The sequence below is a fragment of the Gobius niger genome, assembly GCF_951799975.1.
Source record: "Gobius niger genome assembly, chromosome: 22".
NCBI lineage: Eukaryota > Metazoa > Chordata > Actinopteri > Gobiiformes > Gobiidae > Gobius > Gobius niger.
In genome coordinates this window covers 16,070,767-16,097,811 of record NC_136873.1, presented here as the reverse complement: position 1 = coordinate 16,097,811, position 27,045 = coordinate 16,070,767, and the positions used below count along the sequence as shown (strand labels likewise).

The 27,045-nt window shown below is 43.1% G+C and overlaps 1 protein-coding gene across 1 annotated transcript in view; it reads right to left on the bottom strand.

The window, feature by feature from the left end:
• Positions 1-5,628: 5,628 nt before the first annotated feature.
• Positions 5,629-27,045, bottom strand: part of abca7 (ATP-binding cassette, sub-family A (ABC1), member 7) — a 56,540-nt gene continuing 35,123 nt past the window's right edge. Inside the window, exons 29-50 of the mRNA XM_079580966.1 lie at positions 26,737-26,861; positions 26,406-26,513; positions 25,069-25,261; positions 24,757-24,851; positions 23,540-23,572; positions 22,923-23,028; positions 22,609-22,683; positions 20,487-20,656; positions 20,238-20,415; positions 18,541-18,656; positions 17,064-17,208; positions 15,764-15,887; positions 14,806-14,935; positions 14,607-14,739; positions 12,013-12,075; positions 11,822-11,928; positions 11,519-11,660; positions 9,877-10,011; positions 9,698-9,801; positions 9,525-9,617; positions 8,043-8,292; positions 5,629-6,072 (exon numbers count right to left, since the gene is read on the bottom strand). Coding sequence (XP_079437092.1) covers positions 5,635-6,072; positions 8,043-8,292; positions 9,525-9,617; positions 9,698-9,801; positions 9,877-10,011; positions 11,519-11,660; positions 11,822-11,928; positions 12,013-12,075; positions 14,607-14,739; positions 14,806-14,935; positions 15,764-15,887; positions 17,064-17,208; positions 18,541-18,656; positions 20,238-20,415; positions 20,487-20,656; positions 22,609-22,683; positions 22,923-23,028; positions 23,540-23,572; positions 24,757-24,851; positions 25,069-25,261; positions 26,406-26,513; positions 26,737-26,861 — 3,063 coding nt within the window. The 3' untranslated portion in view covers positions 5,629-5,634. The remainder of the gene's footprint in view (positions 6,073-8,042; positions 8,293-9,524; positions 9,618-9,697; positions 9,802-9,876; positions 10,012-11,518; positions 11,661-11,821; positions 11,929-12,012; positions 12,076-14,606; positions 14,740-14,805; positions 14,936-15,763; positions 15,888-17,063; positions 17,209-18,540; positions 18,657-20,237; positions 20,416-20,486; positions 20,657-22,608; positions 22,684-22,922; positions 23,029-23,539; positions 23,573-24,756; positions 24,852-25,068; positions 25,262-26,405; positions 26,514-26,736; positions 26,862-27,045) is intronic.

Here is a 27,045-nt window from a genome sequence, read left to right as displayed (position 1 = left end):
TCTGCCCTCAAAACGTGTACTCTCCCCTCTGTTCTTCCTCCCTCTGAAGGATCTGCCCTCAAGACGTGTACTCTCCCCTCTGTTCTTCCTCCCTCTGAAGGATCTGCCCTCAAGACGTGTACTCTCCCCTCTGTTCTTCCTCCCTCTGAAGGATCTGCCCTCAAGACGTGTACTCTCCCCTCTGTTCTTCCTCCCTCTAAAGGATCTGCCCTCAAAATGTGTACTTTCCCCTCTGCTCTTCCTCCCTCTGAAGGATCTGCCCTCAAGACGTGCACTCTCCCCTCTGCTCTTCCTCCCTCTGAAGGATCTGCCCTCAAGACGTGTACTGTCCCCTCTGCTCTTCCTCCCTCTGAAGGATCTGCCCTCAAAATGTGTACTTTCCCCTCTGCTCTTCCTCCCTCTGAAGGATCTGCCCTCAAGACGTGCACTCTCCCCTGTGTTCTTCCTCCCTCTGAAGGATCTGCCCTCAAGACGTGTACTCTCCCCTCTGTTCTTCCTCCCTCTGAAGGATCTGCCCTCAAGACGTGCACTCTCCCCTCTGCTCTTCCTCCCTCTGAAGGATCTGCCCTCAAGACGTGTACTGTCCCCTCTGTTCTTCCTCCTTCTGAAGGATCTGCCCTCAAGACGTGTACTCTCCCCTCTGTTCTTCCTCCCTCTGAAGGATCTGCCCTCAAGATGTGTACTCTCCCCTCTGCTCTTCCTCCCTCTGAAGGATCTGCCCTCAAGACGTGTACTCTCCCCTCTGCTCTTCCTCCCTCTGAAGGATCTGCCCTCAAGACGTGTACTCTCCCCTCTGCTCTTCCTCCCTCTGAAGGATCTGCCCTCAAGACGTGTACTCTCCCCTCTGCTCTTCCTCCCCCTGAAGGATCTTCCCTCAAGACATGTACTCTTCCCTCTGTTCTTCCTCCCTCTGAAGGATCGGCCCTCAAAACGTGCACTCTCCCCTCTGTTCTTCCTCCCTCTGAAGGATCTGCCCTCAAGACGTGTACTCTCCCCTCTGCTCTTCCTCCCTCTGAAGGATCTGCCCTCAAGACGTGTACTCTCCCCTCTGCTCTTCCTCCCTCTGAAGGATCTGCCCTCAAGACGTGTACTCTCTGCTCTTCCTCCCTCTGAAGGATCTGCCCTCAAGACGTGTACTCTCCCCTCTGCTCTTCCTCCCTCTGAAGGATCTGCCCTCAAGACGTGTACTCTCCCCTCTGCTCTTCCTCCCTCTGAAGGATCTGCCCTCAAGACGTGTACTCTCCCCTCTGCTCTTCCTCCCTCTGAAGGATCTGCCCTCAAGACGTGTACTCTCCCCTCTGCTCTTCCTCCCTCTGAAGTGAGAGTTCTTCCTCCAATGAGTCCTCCCTGTAAAGCGTCTGAGAAGAATACGACTCCACACAGCAGGCAGAGGAACAGGAGGAGCAGAGATCGGGCAGAGGTGGGGAGGAGGCTGCCCAGGACAGAGGTAAGTTAAAAAATGGTGTCTTTTTGAAATCTTTTCGGGCATTCATTTCCGGCACGTTTGGCAGAGGTTGGACGTGTCCCTGTCACAGCTGAACTCCGTGCTGTCCCGAGTGGACAGGAGGCTTAGGAGGCGGAGAGGAACAGAGGAACAGGGTTCACTCTGTGTCAAACGTCTGCTCCGGTTTGAAACTCCGGACGACAAGAGGCCACTGCAGCCAGGGAGCAGCCAGGCAGAGGAGGCACGCAGGTGGGGTTACTTCAGCCAGTTATAGCCTATTACTTATAGTTATAGGCTATAAGCATTCTGTTACATTAAAACATGAAGCCAATTGATTTCTTTACCTATATGTGAGTCTTTTTCTTCTTTTCCAGCCCATGTCGTAGCCTTCCTCCTCTGTGCTCCGCTCCACAGCCTCCCCTAGTGTTCGGGATGACCAGCAACAACCTGCTCAATCCAACCAGACATAAATTAATGGCTGAGCATTTGCAACGACAACAGAGCAAAGACTCATAAAGGAAATGATTGTATGAGTATCGTATATTATACACTTGGTATTTTGACTATGCAGTGACTTGGCATGGCTTAAATTGACTTTGTTTCTTATTTAATTGTTTCCTTGGGAGTGGTGTTGTTATAATCCTACTTGGCTTCTCTCCCATGCACATGCTATCATTATATTTTTTTATGCATCTGAATGGATGCTTTTTTTTTTTACATTCTTTCTTTTTTACTTTAAAGGCTACTCTAAAGTGCTAAATAAATAAATTCAATAAACAAATAAATGAACCAGCCATGAGAACCTGTAGAGTAGCCTACAGCACACGCTTACAACAAGAGGACTCTTATTCTGTTGGGACAGACACTTAACATTTATTTTCAAGTTTCAGAAATATTTTCATAGAAAAACATAATTTGGTTTACATTCAGTAAGATAGTAGTTATTAATATAAACACATCCAGCATAGTATTTTCCTTCAGTACAGCACAGTGTGTTTTCCATATAACTTCTCATGCAAAATATAATTCTTATGAATCATACATTTTTACAAAAGCCCTGTACCTGTTTTTTTCTCTAGTGGTGGATAAAGTTTTGTTTTGTCCTTTAATACAGTATATTGTAAAAAAACAACAAAAAAACAAAAAACAAAAAACAAAACAGAGGTTTGTGAAATACCTTTGCTGCATCTTATTAAGTCTTTTTTTTGTATGAATTTTTTTTTTTTTCAAAGGTGAACTTGCAGCTTGTTCTGATAGTAAAGGTTCTGTGCCAACAGAAAGTTAGCCAACTTCCTGTTGGCCAGTGTAGGGTTAAGACTACTTCCTGTCCACATCGTAATGTAAATAAAATTAAAAAAAAATAAAAAAAAATATGAAACCTTAAATTAACATCAAACTGAGTGTGCTTCATATAAATTAGTGGCGCTGTTTTACCATATTTTAGCATTTAATTAACATTAGCTTCAAGGCTAAAACACAAACAGTAATAAACACATCGTCTCCTCCAGAGAAATATTTACATCCCGACTAAAGTTTTGAACATGTCGTAAGTAATTATCCAACCGCTGCTTGTTTTCTGCCACTGTTTAAATATATTTTCATTTCAGAGAGACACGGCTAACTCTCACAGACCCTAGAATCCGAAAGTTGATAAGCAACATGGCGCCTATTGCTCTCTGAAACTCGTCCCTGTGCAGAATTTAATGCTGGAAACCACAGCGAACAATTTTCAATTCACAAGCAATCCCTCTTTCATTGTTAACAAAACGATCGGGTACAGGGCCTTTGAGAAAAACTCAGATCTGCAACACAGACAATACAATCCTCTCTTCACTGCATAGTACTTGCAGTATTTGTTAAAAATAACACAAGAACCACATGCATTTCAACATGTTTGTTGAGGTGGGAACTACAGGGTTAGCAGCTTTGATACGTAAGACCCCATGGAGACTGGAGATTTTATTATTAGTAGGGCTGTTAGTACTGTATACCTGAATAATTGTGGCCATTCAAACTGTGAGAACAATTTGGCAGCCATTAAACGTGTCTCTATTTTATACAACTGCATTTGGCATCACAATTCCAGAAACAGTATAAAGACAAACTTCATGTTACAATAAATTTCATATTTTCCAGTGTGTAAAGATCAAAACAACCAGAAACAATTCATTTAAATACAACTGAATTTCAGCATTGGAGTGAATAATAATGCAACATTGACAATAACATAAAATAAATTTATATTTATATTTTCTACTTATCTGCTCATTTGTTATTGTAAAAAAACAACGACATATATCACCAAAACTAGACGATTACCAGTTAAATCTAATTAAATGAAAACAACATTAACATAGCAGCCATAAACTAAAGGACAATTGACCTTTTGCAAAACCCCGCCCCATCGCAGCTGTTGCTACATTCTCGGAATCTCCTGCCATCGAAGCTAACGAAGTGCTCTGTGTTTTCCCCTTTCAACGCCGAAAAACACACGTGGAAACGAGCGCACGCTAACCTTTGAGCCGAGGTAAGACTCGCTTCCTCGTTTTCATGAGGCGTTGTTGCTGGACATTGCCACAAAAGAGCTGTTTCTGCCGCTGAAATATCTGACACGTTTACTTTTTAAGTGCTACAGGAAACGTAAACAGGGGCGGACTGGCCATGTGTCCATTCTGGAAGAGCACAGAAGGGCCACCGGTCTGGCCTCTCAGTTTTCTCCTTAACCGAGCTTTACCCAAATCTAAAAACTTCAAAGAAAAGCATTGAAACAGCGCCGAAAATGAGGATGAAAACAGAACAAAAGTGTGACCCAAAAAAAACGTCACGAAAACACAACAAAACGTGACAAAAGAGATGAAAACTCAACAACAAAGCAATCTAAAAAAGCCAAACTGCCATTTTTTTGTCACATTTTGTCACATTTTTGTCATTTTTTTTGTGTGTCATTTTTTGTCACATTTTTGTCATTTTTTCGTCAATTTTTTTGCCAATTTCTTGTGACATTTTTGTGACATTTTTGCCACTTTTTCATACATTTTTCGTCACTTTTTTGTCAATGTTTTCTCACTTTTTGTCACATTTCAGTCATTTCATTTTTGTCAAATTTTTGTCACTTTTTTGTCACTTTTTCGTCAAATTCTTATCACTTTTTTGTCACATTTTTGTCCATTTTTTGTCACTTTTTCATCACTTTTTTCTCACTTTTTTCACATTTCCGTCATTGTTTTCGTCTGTTTTGTTGCTCTTTTCACAGCTTTTTCCCAGAAGCTTTTGGACTGGGGTAAAGCCAAACTGGAGAAAATGTGCTCGGTTAAGGCGGGGGGGGGGGTAAGAGGTTAAAATATGTCTTTGTGGAAGTGTCGCATTTACGCTAATTTGGGTCAGGCTGGTCAGAGTCCAGGGCCGTTTTTCAGTCCCAGTCCGCCCCTGAACGTAAAGTTGCTCTTGGAAGAGTTTCAGCCGCGGGTGTTTCTTTGTTTTGTTAATATGTTGCCTCGATGAATGACACGCGGGGGAGATAGAGCCACTGCAGTCAATAGCAGGGGCCTTGGCTCTTGTAGTAAGTTTAGCAAGCAGTTAACTTAACAATAAAGCTCATGTGTTTTGATATTAGACCAACGTGAGAAGACGACTTACCCGGCAGTGCAAAAGCATGACTAGTCCACATGACTGTTGCATTTAAGGCAATTCTAGACTCCATTTTGCCTCGATCTGGAGGACATCACTCTGGAATTGCCCCAAAAACACCAAAACCATGCACCTCTCCCCCGTGTTCTTCTGTTCTTCTCTACTTCTTGACGTATTTAGGTAATATTTGGGGGCGGGGCTTTTGCGAAAGGTCCATTTCTGACGCTGTAACATTCCTCGCTGGACCTGTAACGTCTTCAAGCACCAGTGTAAAGCTGAGGATTTAAAGTGCGTTTGCGGATCCCAGAGTAAATAAACGGCCGCGTGAGGGTTCAGGGGGAAACTCTCCACACAGGAAAACGATTTGAAGTTTTAAAAGGTAGAACATCAGCGCGGACATGCACAAAAGCAGGTTTATAAGTCACAATTATGCATGAGACCGCTTTAACGCACCTGTAACACGATATCATGAGGGAGTCCCGATCAGCGCTGTGACCAGGACCTCCCATACGTTTTGGAACCAGAAAGGCACAGGCACCAGTTTTGGAAGGAGTTGACGTTCCTCATAGAGAACTGTCTTTCGTTTTGGTGCCGACGTTGAAAAGCGCGGTGGGATCTTTGGGTGAGCTTTTTGTCCTGTTTCTGCCTCGGTCCTGGCTGGTCCCCTCCCGCGGCCCCTCCTCCTCTTCCCCCTCCTCCTCGCTGGACCCTTCCTCGCTGCCGCTGCTGGACTGCGGGCGGGACAGCCTCACCATGGCCGTCCCTCCGCTCCGGTCCTCGCTCGCCGGGCTTTTAGACTTGGACTTAGCGGTCGTGGCGCCGACTTGTTTCTCGGGGGTATCGGTCTGTGGAGGGGGCGTGACCAGGGGCTGGGGAGGGGGCGTGGCGGGCAGGCTCGGAACGGGCGGGGCCACGGGAGCGATCTGGGACGTCCCGTTGGCTACGGCCACACTGGTGAGACAGTCGTCGTCCGTTTGGTCCTTGGCGAAGTTGACAAAAACCTGTTAACCCAAGTAAACGTCAGCGTAAATGAGAAAGAACAATGCAACAAAAGGAGCAAAGCCGTGGGAACCCAGGGTGCTGAGGGCGCTGCAGCACCCCCTGGTGGATAGTTTGTGAACTAAAGGCAATATCAACCCCTTAACTCCCACCTGAACCGAGCACATTTTCTCCAGCTTTACCCCAGTCCAAAAGCTTCTGGAAAAAAGGTGCGAAAATAGCGACAAAACTGAGATGAAAACAAGGATGGAAATGTGAAAAAAAGTGAGAAAACATTGACGAAAAGGTGACAAAAAATTTACAAAAATTGACAAAAAAATTACAAAAAAGTGAGAAAAATTTGACAAAAAATTAACAAAAAAATTGACAAAAAAATGTACAAAAAATTGACAAAAAAGTGAGAAAAAAGTGAGAAAAAATGTTTAAAAAAAAAAGTACAAAAATTGCCAAAAAAATTACAAAAAAGTGAGAAAAATTTGACAAAAAATTGCCAAAAAAATTGACAAAAAATTGACAAAAAATTGACAAAAAAGTGAGAAAAATTTGACCAAAAAATGCGAATAATTTGACGAAAAAGTGACAAAAAAGTCACGAAAATTTGACAAAAATGAGACGACTGCCCAACAAAAAAGTGATGTGAGGAAAAAGATCAATTTAGTTTTGTAGGTCTTTCAAATGAGGCGTTACACTGGCCTACAGGATTTGGGTAAAGCTGAACTGGAGAAAATGCTCTCGGTTCAGGCGGGAGTTAAGAGGTTAATAAATAGAATTTATGCACAGAAAAAGTATTTTGGGGGTAGATTTTGTCCCTCAGCGCCCCCTAACTAAAACATCTTCCCACGGCTCTGAAAAGGAACGTCTCTATCAGTTTCGGTCATGGAGATATCGGCTTTTATTGGTGCTAGATCGGCCAATACCCGATACTGTAAAATCCCCAAATATCGACCAGCTGATATGTCATTCGACTTGTACACACCATGTGGAAGGCAGTTTTTCCTATTAACTGCATTACACTTTCACATATAAAATGATGATGTAAATGATCATTACTGGGGACTGGGTCATGATCTCTCTGTAAAAGACCAAAAACAAAATAATTTTACCTGCCCCCCACCTGTATAAATACTATAAGCCTTTAGAATGCTGTGATGTCCTCTGAAACCCAGCAATTGGACTGAAATAGTCTTCAAGAGGTCTTCAATATCGTTTATCGCAATATTTTCATGGCTCAATATATCGAAATTCAAATTCTGAATCATGACAAGCCTAATCGAATGTGTAAAATCCGGTCAAATATCAAAATAAACAGTTTAAATCCATGTTATAAACATGATTTTAAATGTTTTGCAGCCCTATAAGAAAATAAAAGGCATTAACTTGTCCTTTAACACAATAGAGTTCGGGAATGTGATGTCATATCGCTAAGCATTATGGGATTAGCAGCAATTGTAAACTAATGGAGATTTTAAAAGTCAAAATACTGCAGTTATTGTTCACATTAAAACACTTAGACACCGCAGTGTAATAAATGTATGTACCAGCAGAAACTCAGCAGCTAACGGAGCTGTTCCACGTGTTTTTTCTCCACTTTATAAACTGTTTTTAGCTAATGTTAGTCAATGGAAATGTATGCTAACAGCTGCAAAGATGGCCGATCTCCATGGCCCGAACTCTATAGAGGTCCGGGATTGTTTGTTTGTGAATTGTGGGGGGCGTTACCCGTGCACTAAACCATTTCATCACATTATATTCCATTAAAATTAACATTAAACTGAAAGCAACACATTTTTCATCACATTGTGCCAAAACAAGTCTTCAAAAACACTAATTCAGGACCAAAACAAGTTAAAAACGGAGCTGAATTATGAAAATCAGTCAATTTGCTTTTGGCCGTGTGAATAAAGCGTCCTGGAACACTGCAGTACCGATAGTGTGGCGGTATATGAAGCCCGCCCTGCCCCTCGTGTCTCACCTGGTCCAGCGTGGTCTGGGACACGGAGAAGTCGGCGATGCCCAGCTCCTCGTGGGTGTTGGCCAGCGCGTGGAAGACCTGAGCCAGGCAGCAGGCGTGGGAGGGCAGCTGGTACTGCAGCACGCTCTGGTGGCGCTCGCTCAGGCGGATGTGAGGGAAACGGCCCCTCATGTACGAGTCCACGGGGCACTGCCCGGCGGGGGGCGCGGACTCGGCCAGACGCAGCACCACCGTGTAGCCGTCGCCGAACCTGGGCCGGCGAGAGAGAGGAGCGTTTAGGGAAGCTTACTGAGGGACTGTTCCGGCATGTTCCAAACCGCTGCCAGGACCTGCTGTTTTCCCAATCCGTACTTTTACACTGAAAAACGGAGTCTTGAAATTATAATTGTGAGCAGGGTCCCGCACAATTGAAGAACAACTATGTGCACACTTCAGTACAGAAGGCCGGGATCAGTGGTTTCTCAGGATGCCCCGAACATGCAAGTGTCATCTGGCATCAAGTTCAAAAAGCCAAGACACTGTGCCTAATGCCTTTTTTAAAGAAATGTTTGCTTATTTCAAGATATCTTAGCTTGAACTTTTTTCAGCACTTTTGAATCTGTCTCTGCCTCTCACTTTTGCGCCTCGGTTGGTTTAAAGGGGGGGTATTATGCTTTTTTCAGTCACATAGCACCAGTCTATATCACACTACAATGATGACGAAACCTTCTGTTGGTCTGTAAATGCAGTAAATTAGAATAACTGCCTTGTATAAAATGTCTCTCTCAAAATGGCTGTAGTGAATGTCTTGAAATAGGCCTCTGTCTCTTTAAGAACCTCTGACCCTTATATACATATATATATTATAAATATTTGACCACGTCAGTGCCAGCGTGCTGCGTGCATGGCCTGTGTTTACATCAGAAACAGCATTTTACAGTCAGATATTTTACGCCAAATAACCGTCCCACATCCGACATGTTCCTCGGCAGTCATGCTGTTTGCGGCGTAACACCGGGACGCGCCTCTGCAGGAGGACTTTGAGATACAGTTGTCCTCCAGGAGGAAACGGTGAGATGAAGGCCACAGTCCTCGCTGAGTCATTACGTGCCAGGTCAGTCTACGGTCAGCGATCAGCGGTGAGTCTGCTCAAGGTACGAGCCTATTTATCTGACGTAAGATTACAAAAAAAGGCAGATGCCTTTGTACATGTCGTCTCACAATTGTCAGGCAGGTCTGTAAAGCTATAACGGTGCATTTGGGACAACAGTTAATACAGCTGCATAAAAAATGGATGTGCTGTGCAGAAACTTGTGGAGAGATTTGAACAATTTATGATGAAAAAACGCATACACGCGGTGTAGTGTGGATGCTGTGTTTTTAAAAACGAGGCTGTGTGGACTCAATGTTTTTTCTAGATGGAGGGCGGATTCATAACTGCCCTGTTCCGTGTGGCCTCGGCCTGAGAGGCTGGTTCTTCAGCTCATGTGCCTCTCCGCTCACCTGTTCTTCAGATGCTGCACTGAGCCCAGACACTGGAATCTGCCGTTCACCATGATGGCCATCCTGGAGCACAGGGCCTCACACTCCTCCATACTGCAGCACAGAAAAGCAACACAGTCATCGCTGCAGGATCGGCACTGCGGGGGAACCAGAGAGCAGAGAGCGCCCCCTACCTGTGAGAGGTGAGGACCACCGCGCGCCCCTCTTTGGTCACGCTCAGGATGCAGTTCCACAGGAACCTCTTGGCTTTCGGATCCATCCCCGTGGTGGGCTCGTCCTGAAGGAAGAATAGTGTGTTTATGAAGCCTTTTACCACGTCACTATCAGGTGTTTAAAAAGAAAAAAACCTCACCAGGAAGATGACGGGCGGCGAGCCGATGAGGGAGATGGCGGTGGACAGCTTCCTCTTGTTGCCTCCGCTGTAGCCCCCGGCCTCTCTCTCGGAGTACTGCACGAGGCCCAGCTTTCTGACGCCCCACTCTGCCACCTGCACACACAGCCAGGACATGAGCGGACAGTGTGGTTAAATAAATAATGTAACAAATCAATAAGAGAGCACAATTAGCATTAGCCTGTGAGGTGGCGTTAGCATCATTAGCATCGCAGAGCAAACAGTCCATTTTATAACAGCAACGGCTCAACTCCTGCACAAGAGCTTAGTGACAGACAGTGAGAAAACGGAGGACAGCAAAAGTATTTTTATTTACTGCTAACACCGTGCACCGCCATGTTGTTTTCCCCAACTCGGGGATCGTCAGACATTGCACGACATGGGTCATAGCAACTAGCAATGTCAGCTCCCCGCCATGAGGACCAAATAGATGCCATTGCTTTTTCTACACATGCGGCTGACACAGACTGTAGATGACGACATGAAAAGGCTTATTTCTCATTCACATAATACTACAAGTGTTGCATTTTAGTTCATTGTAAACAGGGGCGGACTGGCCATATGTCCATTCTGGAAGAGCACAGAAGGGCCACCGGCTCTAGGGCCACCGGTCCCGCCTTAACCGAGCTTTACCCAAATCTAAAAGCTAAAAAGAAAAGCGTCAAAATAGCGAGAAAAAAAGAGGATGAAAACAAAACAAAAATGTGCCGGAAAAAGCATAAAAAAAAAGTGACAAAAAATGTGATGAAAAGTCAACAAAACACGACAACAAAGCAACGAAAAGGCCACAAAAACGTGACAGAACCATGACAAAAAAATGATGGAAAAAATGTGACAAAAATGTGACAAAAATTCAACAAAAATGTGACAAAAATTCAACAAAAAGTGACAAAAATTCAACAAAAATGTGACAAAAAATCAACAAAAAAGTGACAAAAATTCAACAAAAATGTGACAAAAATTCAATAAAAATGTGACAAAAATTCAACAAAAAGTGACAAAAATTCAACAAAAATGTGACAAAAATTCAACAAAAATTCAACAAAAAGTGACAAAAATTCAACAAAAAGCCACAAAAAGTAATGAAGAAACAACAAAACTATGACAAAAAATGCGGCGACTTGACAAAAAGTTGCAATCACTTTGTAGGTCTCAGCTTTCAAATGAGGCGTTACATTGTTGCTCTCCAGCCGAGAAGCTTTTAGATTTGGGTGAAGCCGAACTGGAGAAAATGCGCTCCGTTAAGGCGGGTGGTAACTGCACATTTACGCTAATTTGGGCCAGTCTGGTCAGAGTCCAGGGCTGTTTTTCAGTCCCAGTCCGCCCCTGATTGTTAACAAACATACTCCTTATGTGCTGCTTGGTTCATGGCGCTCAGGAGTTTAGTGATAGATTTTGATAATCAGATGAACTGTGTCTGTGTCTCTGCTGTGATTGGCCAATTCCTCCTGCCTTGGAGAGGAATGAGCTCCTCGTAAAACCCTGTGCACCTCACCACTTGTTCATACTTTTCTTTGTGTGGTTAAGGTGCGAAATAGATCCTCAGATTAAGCGCATGAAGGAGGGAGAAGTGCGGGAGGTACCATGAGAGTTTGAGCGTTACCTTGGAGACGTGCTCCTCCGGCACCCCCCTCAGCCGGGCGTACAGCTCCAGGTGCTCCCGTCCCGTCAGCAGGTCACTGATGGCGTCGAACTGCGGACAGTAGCCCATCAGCTGGTGCACCCGCTCCATCTCTCTCTGCACACTGTGACGGGGACAGGGAGGCGCTTTGTTTTTACTCACGGCTTAGTTTTTAATCAATCCGTCCATATTCAAAGTCTCTCTTGGCTTGTTGTCCCCTTCGAGAGGTTTTCTGTCACCCCAGAAAACCTCTCCAATCGAACAGCAAAGCTCGTCACAGCGTACCTGTGTTGGTTGAGGAAGGCCTCTCCGATCGTGATGGCCGTGTCTCCGGTCAGCATGCGGAAAGTGGAGGTCTTCCCCGCCCCGTTCACGCCCAGCAGCCCGAAACACTGAGGGGCACAGGGGTCATCAGGGCATGACATGAGAGTATAACGCCAGGATTTACAAAAGGACTCAACGATAGCCGGTCTCACCTCGCCACGGGGGATTCCCAGGCACAGGCGATCCACTGCGGGCTTCTTACCCAGCTTATAAACCTGCAAACAATCCAAACCAATCCGTCAGAAGAAACATGTGCAGACTCAGTGGCATCAATACTTAAAAAAGCCTATGAAAATATTCGCTCTCGTATCCACATTTTTTACGTTTATCAAGAGTTTTTCATGCTGCAGCTGCATTATTCAACGCAGTTAATGAAAACCAAAACCCATGTAAACCCATTGGCATTTGACTTTCCCCTGAGTTGCGGCAACCATCCTCTTACCCCCGCTTTAACCAGTGCATTTGCTTTACCCAAATCGAAAAGCTTCTCGATACCTATAGGCCGGAGTCACACTTAATATGAAAGCAAAGACCTACAAAACATTTTTTTGTCATGTTTTCGCCTCTCTTTTGTGACTTTTTTGGTTGCTTTTCCATCACTTTGTTGCTGTATTTTCATCCTTGTTTTCATCCACTCCTTTGATGCTTTTTTTCAAGAAGCTTTTAGATTTGGATAAAGCCAAACTGAAGAATATGCGCTCGCTAACGCAAGACATTTTCTAACAGCTGTAAAATCTTCTATTTTTGAGTCAGTGGTGTGAAAGGCATTTGTATTTTTTCAGAGTATTAACAAGCATTAATAATGAATAGGCCAGGAATAATATGCTTGTGTAGATATTAATAAACTGCTTATTATACTGTTATCTATAAACATACTAAAAGGCTGTGAAAAACATGCTTATTCATGGCTTCCCTAATCCTAACCATAAACAGATACTAATGCTTATTAAAACCATATTAATACTTAACACCTTAATGTATGTTTGTTTATCTTAAGCTTAATTTATGCTCCCATTGCGTACGTATATAGACCAGTGCGCTCCAAGTGTAGTTATTGTCACTGCATTTACGCTTCCTCGCGGTTGTGCTGAATGTATAAGATCTTTGTAATAAACTACAACTACTACTATGACTAATGTCCAGCGTGTGTTACTGAAAGTTACCACCAGAGGGCGCTGGAAAATGCACCCAAACAGAGATGAAGAGCTGAGGCTGAAACAATATGGCGCCACCGGTGAAGTTTTAGTGAAGAAAATGAGGTGTTACACTGGTGGATAGTTTGCAAATGGTTCAATTTACTTTTCAGAAGGTTAGCCGCTTGTTGTGCTTCACCTGTTGAACTGTGTGCAGTAGTGTCCCCAGCGATTAGTTCATGTACTTTCCGTTGCTCTGACTCTGGATAAACAAAGCGACTAATAGGGCGCATGGACACAATCACGCAGGAGACGGACTGAAAGCTACATGCGCCTCCGTCTCGAATGGAAAGCATTAATGGGCCTTTAGTCTTTTGGGTCTTTTTTGTGATAGTTTTAGTCCAGTCTAAGTTGACTAAATGCAGACTATGAAGTAAACTTTTCTGTATAGGAGGGGCACAGTGCAAGATTTTCCAGCTGCAGATCTGGAACATTGGACAGGTGGACAGGACCAAGGCGATGTTATGTAGAACAACCTTTTTCCTTCCAAGTCGAGTGGAGACCATTCACATCGACACGCGCTACAGCTTTTTCTCTGGGACACCAGACATGGACAGTGTTTAACTGATGAGATAAATAAAGTTTTTAGTTTGACCAATGGGCGAGGAATGTGCTTCTGTATGGTCCTCATGGTGGGGAGCTGACATTGCTGTAATACCAACCTCTGGCTCCTTGCGGGCATTGATTCTAATAGGACTTCAAACGTCCCAAAAACGTCTCAAAAGCCTGGCTCCAAAGAGTTTTTCTTTTTCTGAAAATTGATATGACCCATGTGACCATGCTGGGGTAGGTGAAATATTTTTAACCACGCTAGTTTTTGTTAATCAGCCCGAAATTTTGAAGCATTTTCAGTAGGGCTGCAACTAACGATTATTTTGTAATCGATTAATCTATCACTTATTATTACGATTAATCGATTAATGGCTTGGCTGTGAATGGTCAAGGAAAATTAATTTTTTGCATTTTTTTAAATCACATATAGCTTAAGTGGTGCTGCTTGAAGATATGTTGATGGAGTAAACTAAAGGGAAATGTTTGTTAAAGGCTATATTCATGAAATTTACAATGTATAAAACACTACAGACCCTAACGACGTATATAAACACAGTAGGTTTTCATCAAAAATACTAAATTTTTTATGTCATTTTTGCTCCATTTAAGTTTGTGTGAACCAGAAAACGATTAATCGATTACTAAAATAATCAATTATTATCAATTATTATCAATAATCGATTAGTCGATTAATCGATTAGTCGTTTCAGCCCTAATTTTCAGTACATTGACTGGCTCCAGAGCCCGTCAATCAAGCTCTGGAGCTCTGTTGAGGCTCCGCCCGTCCCACGAGGGCAGGGCTTCCCGCCTTTTTGCCCTTTTAAGGAACAGGAGGAGATGGAGCGGCCATTAAGGTTCACACACGAGTCGGGGCCTTTTTCAATGAATGGGCGGTCCATGTTTTTTTATAAGCGACACCCTCTCACTAGAGGCGCAGGAACATATCACAAATTAGACCAGATTTGTTGTGAGAATAAAAAAAAGAAGATGAATGAGCGCACCTTGCTGAGGTCTATCATGGTGAGGATGTCGCTGTGAGCTCTCCCAGATTTAACCCTTTCCCGCTCCCTGGACACGTCCTCGTCTTCCGGGCCCAGAGGCGGCAGCTCCACCTCGGCCCACCACCACCACGGCCTGACGGGCACAGGAAACGCTCAGTCAGGGGGGGCGTGTTCAGCGCTTTTTCATCCGTGAACTTACTTGAAGCGCATGAAGAACTTGTACTGCAGGAGGATGGTGAAGACGAAGAAGACGACTCCCTCTGTGGCCATGGCGAACAGGTTCTTCCCCACAAAGTCCCACTCCAGAGGGTCCAGGCGCGGCTTGGCTCCTGCAGCAGGAAAAAGTACAAATGCAAGAGGACGGATTGACTTTGCTAGAATGATTTCGCCTTGTTTGTCAGGTTCACAGTTCAATAAATGAGGCAGGAATCAGATATTGAAAAGCCAGTCTGAAAAATCCTCTTCTCGCAAGAGTGGAATGCAAACCTCATTTTGAGCCTTAGTAGGACCTTAAAGGAGCTAGATGCAAGTTCACCATTTCATACTCACTACTGCCACCTCAGGTCATACGTGTAACTGCAGCTTCTATATTAAGCTCGTGCATTACGGCATTTCAACATTTTTAAACTCCGTATAGTGCCTTTAAGTCAAACACAAACACAAACTGCGACATTGCAACGTTACTATAACTTCCTTAACTCCATGACTTCTGCACAACTTCAGTGAGTTACTGATCAGTTAAATACATATTGTTTGTTATATTTGCGTGCAGGAAGTCATGTCCAGCACCTCCTCTGGTTTAAGTCACTCAGGCTGAAGCCCCGCCTCCTCTCACTCACCTGGGTCTGACTTTACAGCGAGCGCCGCTGTGTGCTCCTCCCGCCCTCTGTCCCACTTTCGTTTCTCTGCTAGTGGATCTTTTTTGCATTTCGACCGCTTCTTTTCCCTATGATGTGGTGGCGTTTGTGGGAGGGGCTGCTGCTTTCTTTCTTTTTTACAATCTCGCCCATTTACAACTGGCCTATTTAAAATAATGCCTATTCTAAGTCTTTTCTTATTCCTCTTTGGTTAAAACTGATACTGTATAAATGGAAAGAAAAGTATGATTTTTATGTAAAAATATATTGTTTTCAGGAGATGCCAGCACTAGCACGTACCCAGCCTCTGGAAGGCGTCGGCCATGGCCTGGTTCTTGGCCATGTCGATGAGGCCTCGTCCCAGGCAGAAGTGAGGGAAGATCAGGAACACTTTCTTCAGGATCCGGTTCACCTCGTTCAGATGCTGCCGACGACAAACACATTGTAGAAGCGAACACACACGTGTTCTGTTGCTTTAGACCTAGGGTTGGTGCCGTTAAACCACACCAGTATTTAGGTACTACCGAACAGCTTACATCTTTAGATCTAAGCTTTGACGCTGTTGGTCAGCGGAAATACATTCTTTCCAAATTGTTTTCCCCATTTTTGCCAGATTTAAATTAAATTTAATTTAATTCTTATTCATTTATTTCCCAACTTGTTTCCCTAATTTTTGCTATTTTTCATACTAATATTTCCCGTATTTCTACCCATTTTCCCCCAATTGTATTCCTCATATTTCCCCCAATTTTTCCATATCATTTTTTCCTTATTTGCTATAATTTTCATCAAGTATTATTTTTGTAAACTCTGATAATTGTGATAAAGCAATGTAGTTTCTGAGTCATCCTGGTCTAACATTTGAAGTTCCTCGCTCCCTTTTTCATTGTCATTAAAAAAACGAGGTATAGGGATTAAGGTGAATAAGGCAAAATGCTCCATTTAGAGATATCAATTATTTTCAACTTTTGCTGCAGATTACTGACACAAATCAATGTCATGTTAATGTGACATGTTTAAAATAAAAGCCAAAACTGCCAATATTTTTGGCAACAAAATCTATACAATGCATAAATCCATGGTAAAATTATTTTCATTTGTTGACACATTACTTACAAAGATGTGCTCAGAGGGGATTTTTGGATCGTGTTTAGTTTTTGAATGTTATTTTTTAGTAAAAACACTCAATAAATCAGGCAGGAATTCGATATTGAAAAAAAATAATGTTGTGAAGTCGAACTGGAGTCTGTAGGAGCTACTAAAGTGCAGATGTTGTTGTGTTGTTGCTACAATATGCTCATGAGACTATATGGGAAGTAGGACAAGCCCTTCAGACTTCAGTGTACAGATGTAGGCCAGGACTATATAACATTTTACACAGCTGTGCTTCCCAAACAGTGAAACAAGCCCTAAACATGTAGTTGGCTGTTATTTAATTCATTATTATTTGTTTTGGCTTATTTAAAAACTTGCTGATTGCATTAAATAGACAACAATAAATGCATCTAATAGGAGCAATGTGTGAGGGTTGTAAAAGTGGTCAAGAACATTGAGAACCCGTCTTGTCTCGACGACCTCGCTAGTTGCGCCTCCCTCGTACCTGGTCCACGAAGAGCTCCAGGACGAAGGTGGCGATGCTGCCGTTGATGCCGATGAAGAGGTTGATGGAGGTGAGGAAGACGTAGGCTGTACTGGGCACGGAGAAGATGAAGGAGGCCGGGTACATCAGAGGAGTGATCGACCACCTGTGGAGACATTTTAGCATTCTGTTCCTATTTGTAATATTTGTAATATGAAATCCTATGGGGACTTTACACGTGTCAAAACAACTTAAAAGACCTTTATTGTTTCTAAAAAAAAACACTTTCTTCCCCTGACACGGCTGTGGGGAGGATAATTTTTAACCACCCTGGTTTTTGTTGTGTGCATTTTGGGGTTTGCTTGGCAGGCCCTGGAGAACTGCCCCGCCCACCCCACGAGGGTAGAGTTTCCCATCTTTTTAGGACCATATATACCAGGGCCGCCAGAGGGTGACCTTCTTTTGCGCCGCATCTGGTTAATAACTCTCTCTCCCGTTCATTCTCAATGGTAAATATGGATGCAGTTCACTTTTTGTCCACCAGCGTCAAATTGGGGGCGCTGTTTCACTCCTTTCGCAAAGGTCTGTACTGGTGTCTTGGTGTTTATCAATCACAGAGCGTCGTAGCATCAACTTTCCCATTTTTCCAACTTTTTTTTGCAAAAATCGTTGACATCTATGACTTATAAAAGAATTTATGCTGAACTCACACTTTCAAAATGATATAATCTGGCATTTTCTTTGACTTAAAGAAATGAATGAGCTAAAGTCACTGCAGGTACAGGTGGTGCTGTTGTTTCCATTTTGCTCTATATTGCTACAATAATTGATTTTGTTCTACTAAAACTAGGCTTTTGTTGCATGTTAACCCCTTAACTCCCACCTGAGCCGAGCACATTTTCTCCAGTTTGGCTTTACCCCAGTCCAAAAGCTTCTGGAAAAAAGCAACAAAACTGAGACGAAAACAATGATGGAAATGTGACAAAAAAAGTGAGAAAACATTGACAAAAAAGTGATGAAAAATTGATGAAAAAGTGGCAGAAATGTCACAAAAATGTCACAAGAAATTGACAAAAAAATGACGAAAATGTGATGAAAAAAATTGACAAAAAAGTGCCAAAAATGTGACAAAAAATGACAAAATAATGACATGAAAGTTACAAAAATGAGTTGAATGCCCAACAAAAAAATGATTTAAAAAATCTGATGACGTGAGGAAAAAGATCCTCTCGGTTCAGACGGGAGTTAAGCGGTTAATTGCATAGATTGAATTAAATGCAAAGGTATACCAAAAAAATAAATAAAGTAACTTTTATTATTTGCAGTTATATGTTTCACGCTTGACATCGCCGTGTTTGGCCCGCGACCCACAGGCACTTTTTCATTTTGGCCCTCAGAGACAAAAAGTTTGGGCACCCTTGATATATACTGTGTAACATTTAGGAACTATTGAAAAGGATTTCCATTTTATCATAGCTGCGACGATGTGTTTATTTACCCATAGAACAGCAGCAGCAGCACGAGGGCGGGCAGGTTGGTGTCTGACACGTAGGACTTTTGCTGGAAGGCGATGAAGATGAACACCACGATTGTGGCTGGGACCGTGTAGTTCAGCTGGAAGATCAAACATTCAGAAACAATGAACACTTTGTCCACGGTGAGGTGACGAAAACACAAAATGGAAACTGTCTGTTATGGTTCTTATCTCCTGTCAGAGAAAATAGTGGAGCGCTGCAAATGTTTCCTCTTTCAAAGCCGAAAAAAAGGCTGAAAATAGTGCCTGCTAACTTTTAAGCCAAGGCAAGACTTGTTTATCATGAGTTTCATGAGCTGTTATTGCCTGACATTGCTGTTTCTGCTGCTGGAATATCTGGTATGTTTAATGAATAGGCGTGGGAAGCCAGTCACTAGGGCCAAATGTTGTAATTACATCCAGAAAAGCTTTAGCTCACTGGTGACAAAACGTCATATAATAAGAATCGTAAAGGGCAAGTCTTTTTCATTCTTCAACATGAACACTACGTTGTTAAGGGAGAAAACTAGCAAATCTGCATGAAAAACCGATGTTTCACCTACCGTGTCTTGCCTTAAGGCGAGACATTGCAGGTGAATAGGGAAAGAAAATAAATGTTGAGATATCAATTTGAAACTTTTGCTGAACATCACAGATATAAATATGAGAAAAAAATGTATTGCATTTTTTCTGTCATTTTATGTTTTCACAAAAAAATAAGGCATTTTGAGCATTAAAATGGCCAAAATTGCAACGAAATCAAAATAATGAATTGAGCCAGATTAAATTTTATGGTTTCATTTTATTGACATATTAGAAACTAAGATTTTTTCTGAGGGGATTTTGGATGTTTTGTTTAGTTTTTCAATAAACTAATCATCAGTGAAAAAATCTGTAAAAACTCAAATTCCGCCTGTTTTTTTGGTTTCAAAGCTGAATAAATCAGGCTAGGAAATAAATATAAAAAAATCCCTCTGAAAAAACCTTCAAAATATTGTTGTGTCTCAGCCTGTAAAGTTTGGAGTCTGTGGGAGCTTCTATAAGGGCTCAGGCTCTGCCCGAGTGCGGCTTCTCTCATTCAGAGAAAACCAGCCCTGAAGTTTTGTAGCGAGTGCGCATGCTCGGCCCGTTCTTCCACTTTTCCGCTCCAGCGTCTCGTAGGAGGAAAAACACCATATTTGGGTGAAAGCGTCATCACGGGGCCCCTTAGCAGGACACGTGGATGTAAAATCTGTCAATATTTATGAATGAAAACCCGCGGGAAAGACGGCCTTTCTACGCGGCGCAGCAGCTACTTCCGGGTTGCCCCCACCTCGCAGACAAAACATCCTAAAATAAATATCATACGGGTGAGTTTTGTCATTTTTATATCTGACATGAAAACTAAGATGTAAAGGGAGGAAAATAGATAGAAATCTCACTTCGACCACTGCGTGAAGCATCAATACTTTCACCTGCCGTGTCTCGCCTCAAGAAGGAAAAGTATGTGGGTTTATTTTGCAGCACAATTTAAGCTAAAAAGCTAAAGTTAGCACAGGGATCTAAAACCAGTAGATCAGTAGCTCGCCAAAGGCTTTCTCCATTTCAACGCGAGCTTGAAACATCACATTTTAGACTCGTTCTCTGCTCGTATTCAGAATCGGTAAGTGTTTAGGAATGTAAAGCAGTCAGCCATTGCTCACCATGTCCCATGTGAAGTTAGCGAGCCAGTAGAGCACCGGCTGGACCCCACTCACAAACTGCAGGTGCTTGGCCTTGCTGACCCGCTCCTCGATCAGGAAGAGCACGAAGCTGGCCGGCACGAAGGACATGGCGAAGATCACGCAGATGGACACCAGCACATCCACCGACGTCGTCATCCTGGGACAAAGAAAATATATGTTTGTTTTTTTGTCTCCTAATCACCTCGGAGTCCTTGTGATCAGCCGCACATGGCCATCTCGGTGAGCTGCTCCTTGGTGAGGTTCAGAGGGTGGTTGTAGGCGGTGATCCCGTGGGTGCTCCTCTGTGGACCGGGGGGCAGGCTGGCTCTGAGCAGGGCGTTGTTCAGCACGTTCACGAAAGACACCATGGAGTGCCAGCCTTTGTTATTGTACCAAACCTGAACACAGCACAGGGACGGGTCAACACTGGTACAATATAATAGTATGTACATCTAGAGATCAAGCTTTTTTGCTTCTAATACCGATACTGGGGGTTTGAGTATCTGCCGATATCCGATATTAACCGATACCAAGAGACTAACTCAGTGATTGAGCTCTCCAGGTTCTGAGCTCCATGCCCATATTCACATAACCAAATACCTGCAAAAAGCACCTTTAACCTCTTAACCCCCACTGTAACTGAACACATTTTCTCCAGTTAGGCTTTACCCAAATCTAAAAGCTTCTTGACAGGAGAGGCCAGTGAAAAGTCTCATTTGAAAGCCAACAAAACTGATCTAAACGGATCTTTTTTCTTGGGTGGTTGCCGTGCTGCTCTTTTGTGTTTTTTTTGCTGCATTTTTGTCATATTTTTGCCCCTTTTTCCATCGCTTGGTTGTTTTTGCTATTTTCATCCTCGTTTTTGTCTCGTTTTTAGATTTGGGTAATGACAAACTGGAGAAAATGTGCTTGGTTCTAATGAGGGTTAAGAGGTTAAAGCCATAGATATCTACCGGTAAGTTAAATTGAGTTATACTTTATTAATCTCTGTGGTGGTCAGAAACTTGCACATGTTTTTACCCCAAACCTACGCAGACACGGGGAGAACATGCAAACTCCACACAGAAAGGCCCCGTCGTACCCGGGCCCTTCATCTGTGAGGCACGAGTGCTAACCCCTGCGCCACTGTGCTTGTACTATTGTGTAATAATCCACACTGCAAAAAGTCAATATCAAGCATTGGCTTAAATGACTGGAATTGAGGAAATGTATCTTGTTTTGAGCGGTTTTCACTTATTGAGACACTTTTCCTGATCGGACCAAGTTTACTTTGCTTGTTTGAGGACATTTCAGACCAGTTCTAATGTAAATCTCGCTTGAAATAAGAAAGTAATATTGCCAATGAGATAAGAACAATTTTCTTACCCCATTGGCAAAGAAAATGACCTGAAATAAGGACGAAATGTGTTGAAACGAGTCAGAAACATCTCAGAACAAGTGAAATAATCTAGGACAAATGCCCAACAACTTCTTAACTAGTCAAAACAACTAAAAATTGGATTATTATGCTCAAATGGAGATGTTTATACTGATCTAGTTAATTACTTTTTGCAGTGGGAAAGAACATAAATACACCATTATAAACATGAAGAACTTTCAGAGTCATCTACCAGTGAAGGAGCTCCTAACGAAGCTTCAGAAAGAGCTGGAACTATCAGGCAACAATACAAGTTAAAGCAGTACTAAGTAACTCTTCCCCCTAGAGGCCATAAGCGCAACTGCAGGTGTCTTGGAGAGTAAATACTACGCTGACAGGAAAGGCGAAGGGAGAGAGGGTTACTGTGCATCCAATTATACAATGGAAATATTTTTTTTCCCTCAAACTTGGCTGTAAATACTGTTTAAAGTGACGTTAGCCCGCAGTTAGCTTTGCCCGTTAGCATGTTAGCTTCTCCTTCGTGATTCCATTAGTGTGTATTGCTTTCTCCGGACCGGGGGCAGTCAAGTTGCAAACATGGAGACACCAGGGGGAGATGAAAGACCCTCCAATCATCCCATAAACACTTGCATTACCCCCACAGGGACTACGAAAAGGATTTATTAAGGTAAACATGTTACTTAGTACTGCTTTAAACCCCTCCAACATGGGTATGTATTCGGCCTTCTGCGAAATACTGACATTAGGTAATGACGAAGCTTCTTAGAAAAGAGGCGATATGTCAGCAGCACATGGCTCTACCACTAAAACATACACAATCAGCCCATCGCTACAAGAGTCCCTTTGTGTTCACTGTAAACACCCAATGAACCAATAAATAAACCAGGAACAAATCACAGCTTAAAAGCTTTTTGTCAACAACATAAATGTATTTTATGAATATGTCCGTAGAACTTCCTGAAGAACACTTGCCTTGACATTGTCCTGGCTGTGCAGTCCTTGCAGAAGCTCAGGCAGGTGCGTCAAAAGCTCATCCACGGAGCTGTTCTAAAATACAGATAAAACACACCAAACATGAGTTCACTTAGAGCTGACGTAGCCTGCTGAAGGATAAACGTCTCCCACAGAATAATCCAGTCTAAATGCAAGGTCTGCTAGTGTAAAACAAAGGGAGATGTATGTTTTCATGTATGCAATAATATAACAATGAAGTATTTTCTGTGTCCATATGTTACTTTCTGTGGCCATGAATCAATAATAAAAATCATGGTGAACACTATTCCCACCGGTGTGACTCTATAGCGGCTCCTGATGGCTGCCACAGACTCTCGGACATTCTGGGCCTGAAACAAGGTCTGGGCTGCACCGCCCCCTAGAGAGAAGCCTCCGTATCTGCAACAAAGGGAAAAACAGGACACATTCGCCTTGATGTTTTATATGATAGAAAATACCCCTATTGAAGGTAGTAAATGCAGTTACACACAACACCAGCAGAGGGTGCACTGTTGCGCTTTGTTGCTTTGGAGCAAAATAAATGTATTCAAATGGAGAAAAAGAAAATTTCTCAGCTAGGAAAGAAAGTTTGACCCGATACTGGTACATTTCTGACCTCTGACTAGGAAAAATGGCAACAAGACCAACGTTTTCAACTAACTTGGGCCACAAAAGAAAAGGAAATATTGTACCCAACCCACTTCCTGACCCGCAATTTTCAGTACTAGACTAGTACTATATGAATTACAAAGGTTTAATTGGCACCTTTATTTCAAACAACCAAAATATCATTAACAATATTGTTTTTCGATGTGATTATAACATTAAAACCAATTTAAAAGCTTAATTAAGTGGATTTTGCGAGGCACTATAGGTCTGCTGTCATTGGTCAAACCAGCACTAGGCTTACCTGAATTCGTTCACCCACTTCTTGGTTTTTAGGCTGTTGAGAAAATAAGACAAAAAAAAAAGATTTAAGGTTATTCTGTATGTCAAACAAAACCGACTGTATGTTTTAAAGGTAGCATTCACATGGATAAAATAACACTACACAAATGTATGGGAAAATGTTGAATATAATTGTGTTGTATGTTGAAACTATGTAAAAATGTAGTTTTGTGTCACTTAACCAATGCCGCTAAATTTACATAGTTGATTTTTGTTGACAGAGAAAACAATGAACTTTATGTCAGACTTTGTTTCACGTGGACAGGTCTAGTAATCACCGTAAATGCTCTAATACTGGCCTGTATTCCATTAGAGGCCGGGTCTCTAACAGAGGCCGGGTTCGCTTCTGGCGGAGGCAAATTAAAGCCGGTCTCTAAAACAGGCCGGGGCTTTTATTAGAAACTATAGCGGTAGAAATATTCCCCATGTTAGGAATTTGTCTCATACTCGTGTAAATGAAAACTCACGTGCAGGAAGTAAACAAACGGGAACCCGGGCCGAGGGGGACGCTGCGGAGGAGCTGATCCGAGCGTAACTTTGACACAGATTTAGCCACTTTTCAAACCTCCTGTGACTATATTTGGAAACAGGGCAAACAACAAATGTCGTGTGACCCTCCAGGGTTTTAATAAAGTCTCCATCGCGTCTTCAAAGCACGTCCAGCTGCTCCGTGTGCAGGTCAGTCCCGCCTCAAAATAACTCCTCCCATCAGCGCGAGCGTCTCGTCTTCTCTCGGGTCAGTCTCATGATCGATCACAAACACAAACGCTCCGTCTAAACTCGCCTTTTACACAAGATAACAACAAATAATCCGGTCCAAGGTAAAAACGAAACAGAAACCTGCAGTGACATTGACGTCAAAGCTCCGCTAACAGCAATGAAACACTTCCTGTTGTCCCGACAAAATAAAAGGCGTCAATGTTCCAGCCGCTGGGAGAGGGTTTGAAATGTTCATTAATAAATGAACCTAATATTTTAGGTCCAAATGGACACAAATCTCGTTTTTCTTCGTTTTCCTGGTCGTCCGTTTTGCTCAAATAGAATTAAAGGCCTGTCTCTAATTGTGGCCTGGTCCTAGATGCCCTTGAGTAAATAAAGGCCCCGGCCTATATTAGAGCATTTACGGTAACTCACAACTATAAACCCAGGCCAAACTGCTATATATATATTTCTGTTAACCTTTTCTTGAGGATCTTGGAGTAGGTCTTCACCAAGTAATCAGAGATGTTGTAGGTGGTCAAGTTCTGAAGGATATCTCCGGTCAGTCTCTTCACCTTTGAAAACAAACCATTGTCACATGACCCAGTAGATCTAACCAGTCTGAGGCAACACCTGTTTGTCAATCATAAAAAACAAGTTGGTTTTGAAATCAAACAGCCTAAAAGTTCTGTGTACTGTCGCGTGACCCGGCCATATGCTCAATCAATGTCCAGTTCTGGTTCCACTCTCCAGTTAAAACACGCCGAGCCCATCGCCGACAGTGTGCGTTACCTGTGGAGGGGGCAGCCCGCCCGCGCCCTCGGGGCAGTCGGGCAGCATGCGGCGGACGTCCTGCGTGCTGCACTGGCACTCGGGGGAGGGCTGCGCTCTGGTCCAGTTGTCTCTCTTCAGCAGCTGCCAGGTGGCGTAGGACACGTGCGGGCGCATCATGAAGGTGCCGTGGTCGATCTCGCACTCGGGACTCCTGTGGGACAAGGCGGCGTTAGAGGGCGCAACAGGGCGAGACACCTCACCCACCTCGCCTCCAGTGTCTGCGTACATTGGTGCACGAATGAGAGTGTGAATGGGTAAGTGGATCCTTGCTGAAAAGCGCTATATACGTTGAGACCATTTACCATTGTGCTCTACAAATAAACTTGCCTTGCCTAAGTTACAAAAAAACGCTGTTTGTCAGGTGAATCAAGCAAAGAAGCGGACAATGAATAAAAAGTGGGTTAATGTATCACGTCTTCAAGGTTGGCTAAAATTAAAGGAATAGGCTACCGTTTTTACATACTGAGATATGTTCTTACCTTAGCTTTGACGAGTTCTTTAGGACCTGTCTGATCTTCCCCCGTGCCTTCAGTCACGTAAACACAGCGCAGACGGCGTTAGCATTTAGCCTCTCCCTCTCTCCACTATAGCTCCAAAACAGGTCAAGATAGAAGCTACCAAGCTCTTCCACGTTTTCCCTATTTAAATATGGTTACGTGAAGTGTTCCACTACAAAGTATAATTACACAAAACTAAACAATGTGGATTTTCTAAGCAGATAAAAGGGGGAACTATATTGTAAGGCGTAATAATACCAGGAGTAGTTTGGCATCCGCACAGTAAAGTGAAGATTACTGCGCGGATTTTGAACTACTATTCAAACTAGTATTATTACGCCTTACAATATAGTTCCCCCTTTTATCCGCTTAGAAAATCCACATTGTTTAGTTTTGTGTAATTATACTTTGTAGTGGAACACTTCACGTAACCATATTTAAATAGGGAAAATGTGGAAGAGCTTAGTAGCTTCTATCTTGACCAGTTTTGGAGCTATAGTGGAGAGAGGGAGAGGCTAAATGCTAACGCCGTCTGCGCTGTGTTTACGTGATTGAAGACACGGGTGAAGATCAGACAGGTCCTAAAGAACTCGTCAAAGCTAAGGTAGGGACCTATCTCAGTATGTAAAAACGGTGGCCTATTCCTTTAAGGTGCAGGATTCTGTTTGGAATGAAAATAATGGCTTTCATTTGTATTGCACTTTACAAGCCCGTGCTACCAAGTGTCTCAAAGCAGGACACTGTAGTCATTATCCATTCACTCATATATCAATGTCATTTATGATTAAAGTGTCTTACTTTTTGTCATCCTCGTCAGACTTGTCCATGCACTTGGTCCCGAAGCCCGGCCGGTCGAGCAGGGCTTCCAGAAGGTTCTCCATGGATGGGTTTCCTGGAGCATCGTTACTGCAGACAGCAACAATAAACAGAGTTAGGGCGGTTTCACACATGGCGCTTTGTGGACCGACCCAAGAACAATCCAGTTTCTACTATATTTACTTCATAGTTACTTCAGTCGCGTTCACATGCTCTCGTTCCAAATGTTGCACCATCAGCAACATAACAACAATCAACAATTTGACAGACACTACTACCGCAGTGGGTTATAGTTACCACTGTTACCACTGACCTGAAGAAGGTAACCTGCTCCCCGTACATCCAGGGCTGCAGCTGCAGGGCCGGGTACTTCCCAAACGGAGGGACGATCAGGCTGAAGAGCAGAGCCACCAGCACGAACAAGGCAGGCAGCACAATCTGTGGAGGAGCACACACAGAGAGATGTTTAAAGGGGCTAGATGTAAGTTCTTCGTTTTATGCTCACTACTGCCACATCAGGTCTTACGCGTAACTGCAGCTTCTATATTAAGCTCGTGAATGAGGGCATTTCGGAACCGAAGTGACACCTTTTTGAGTGAGTTCAGGATTTTAGAGGCAGTTC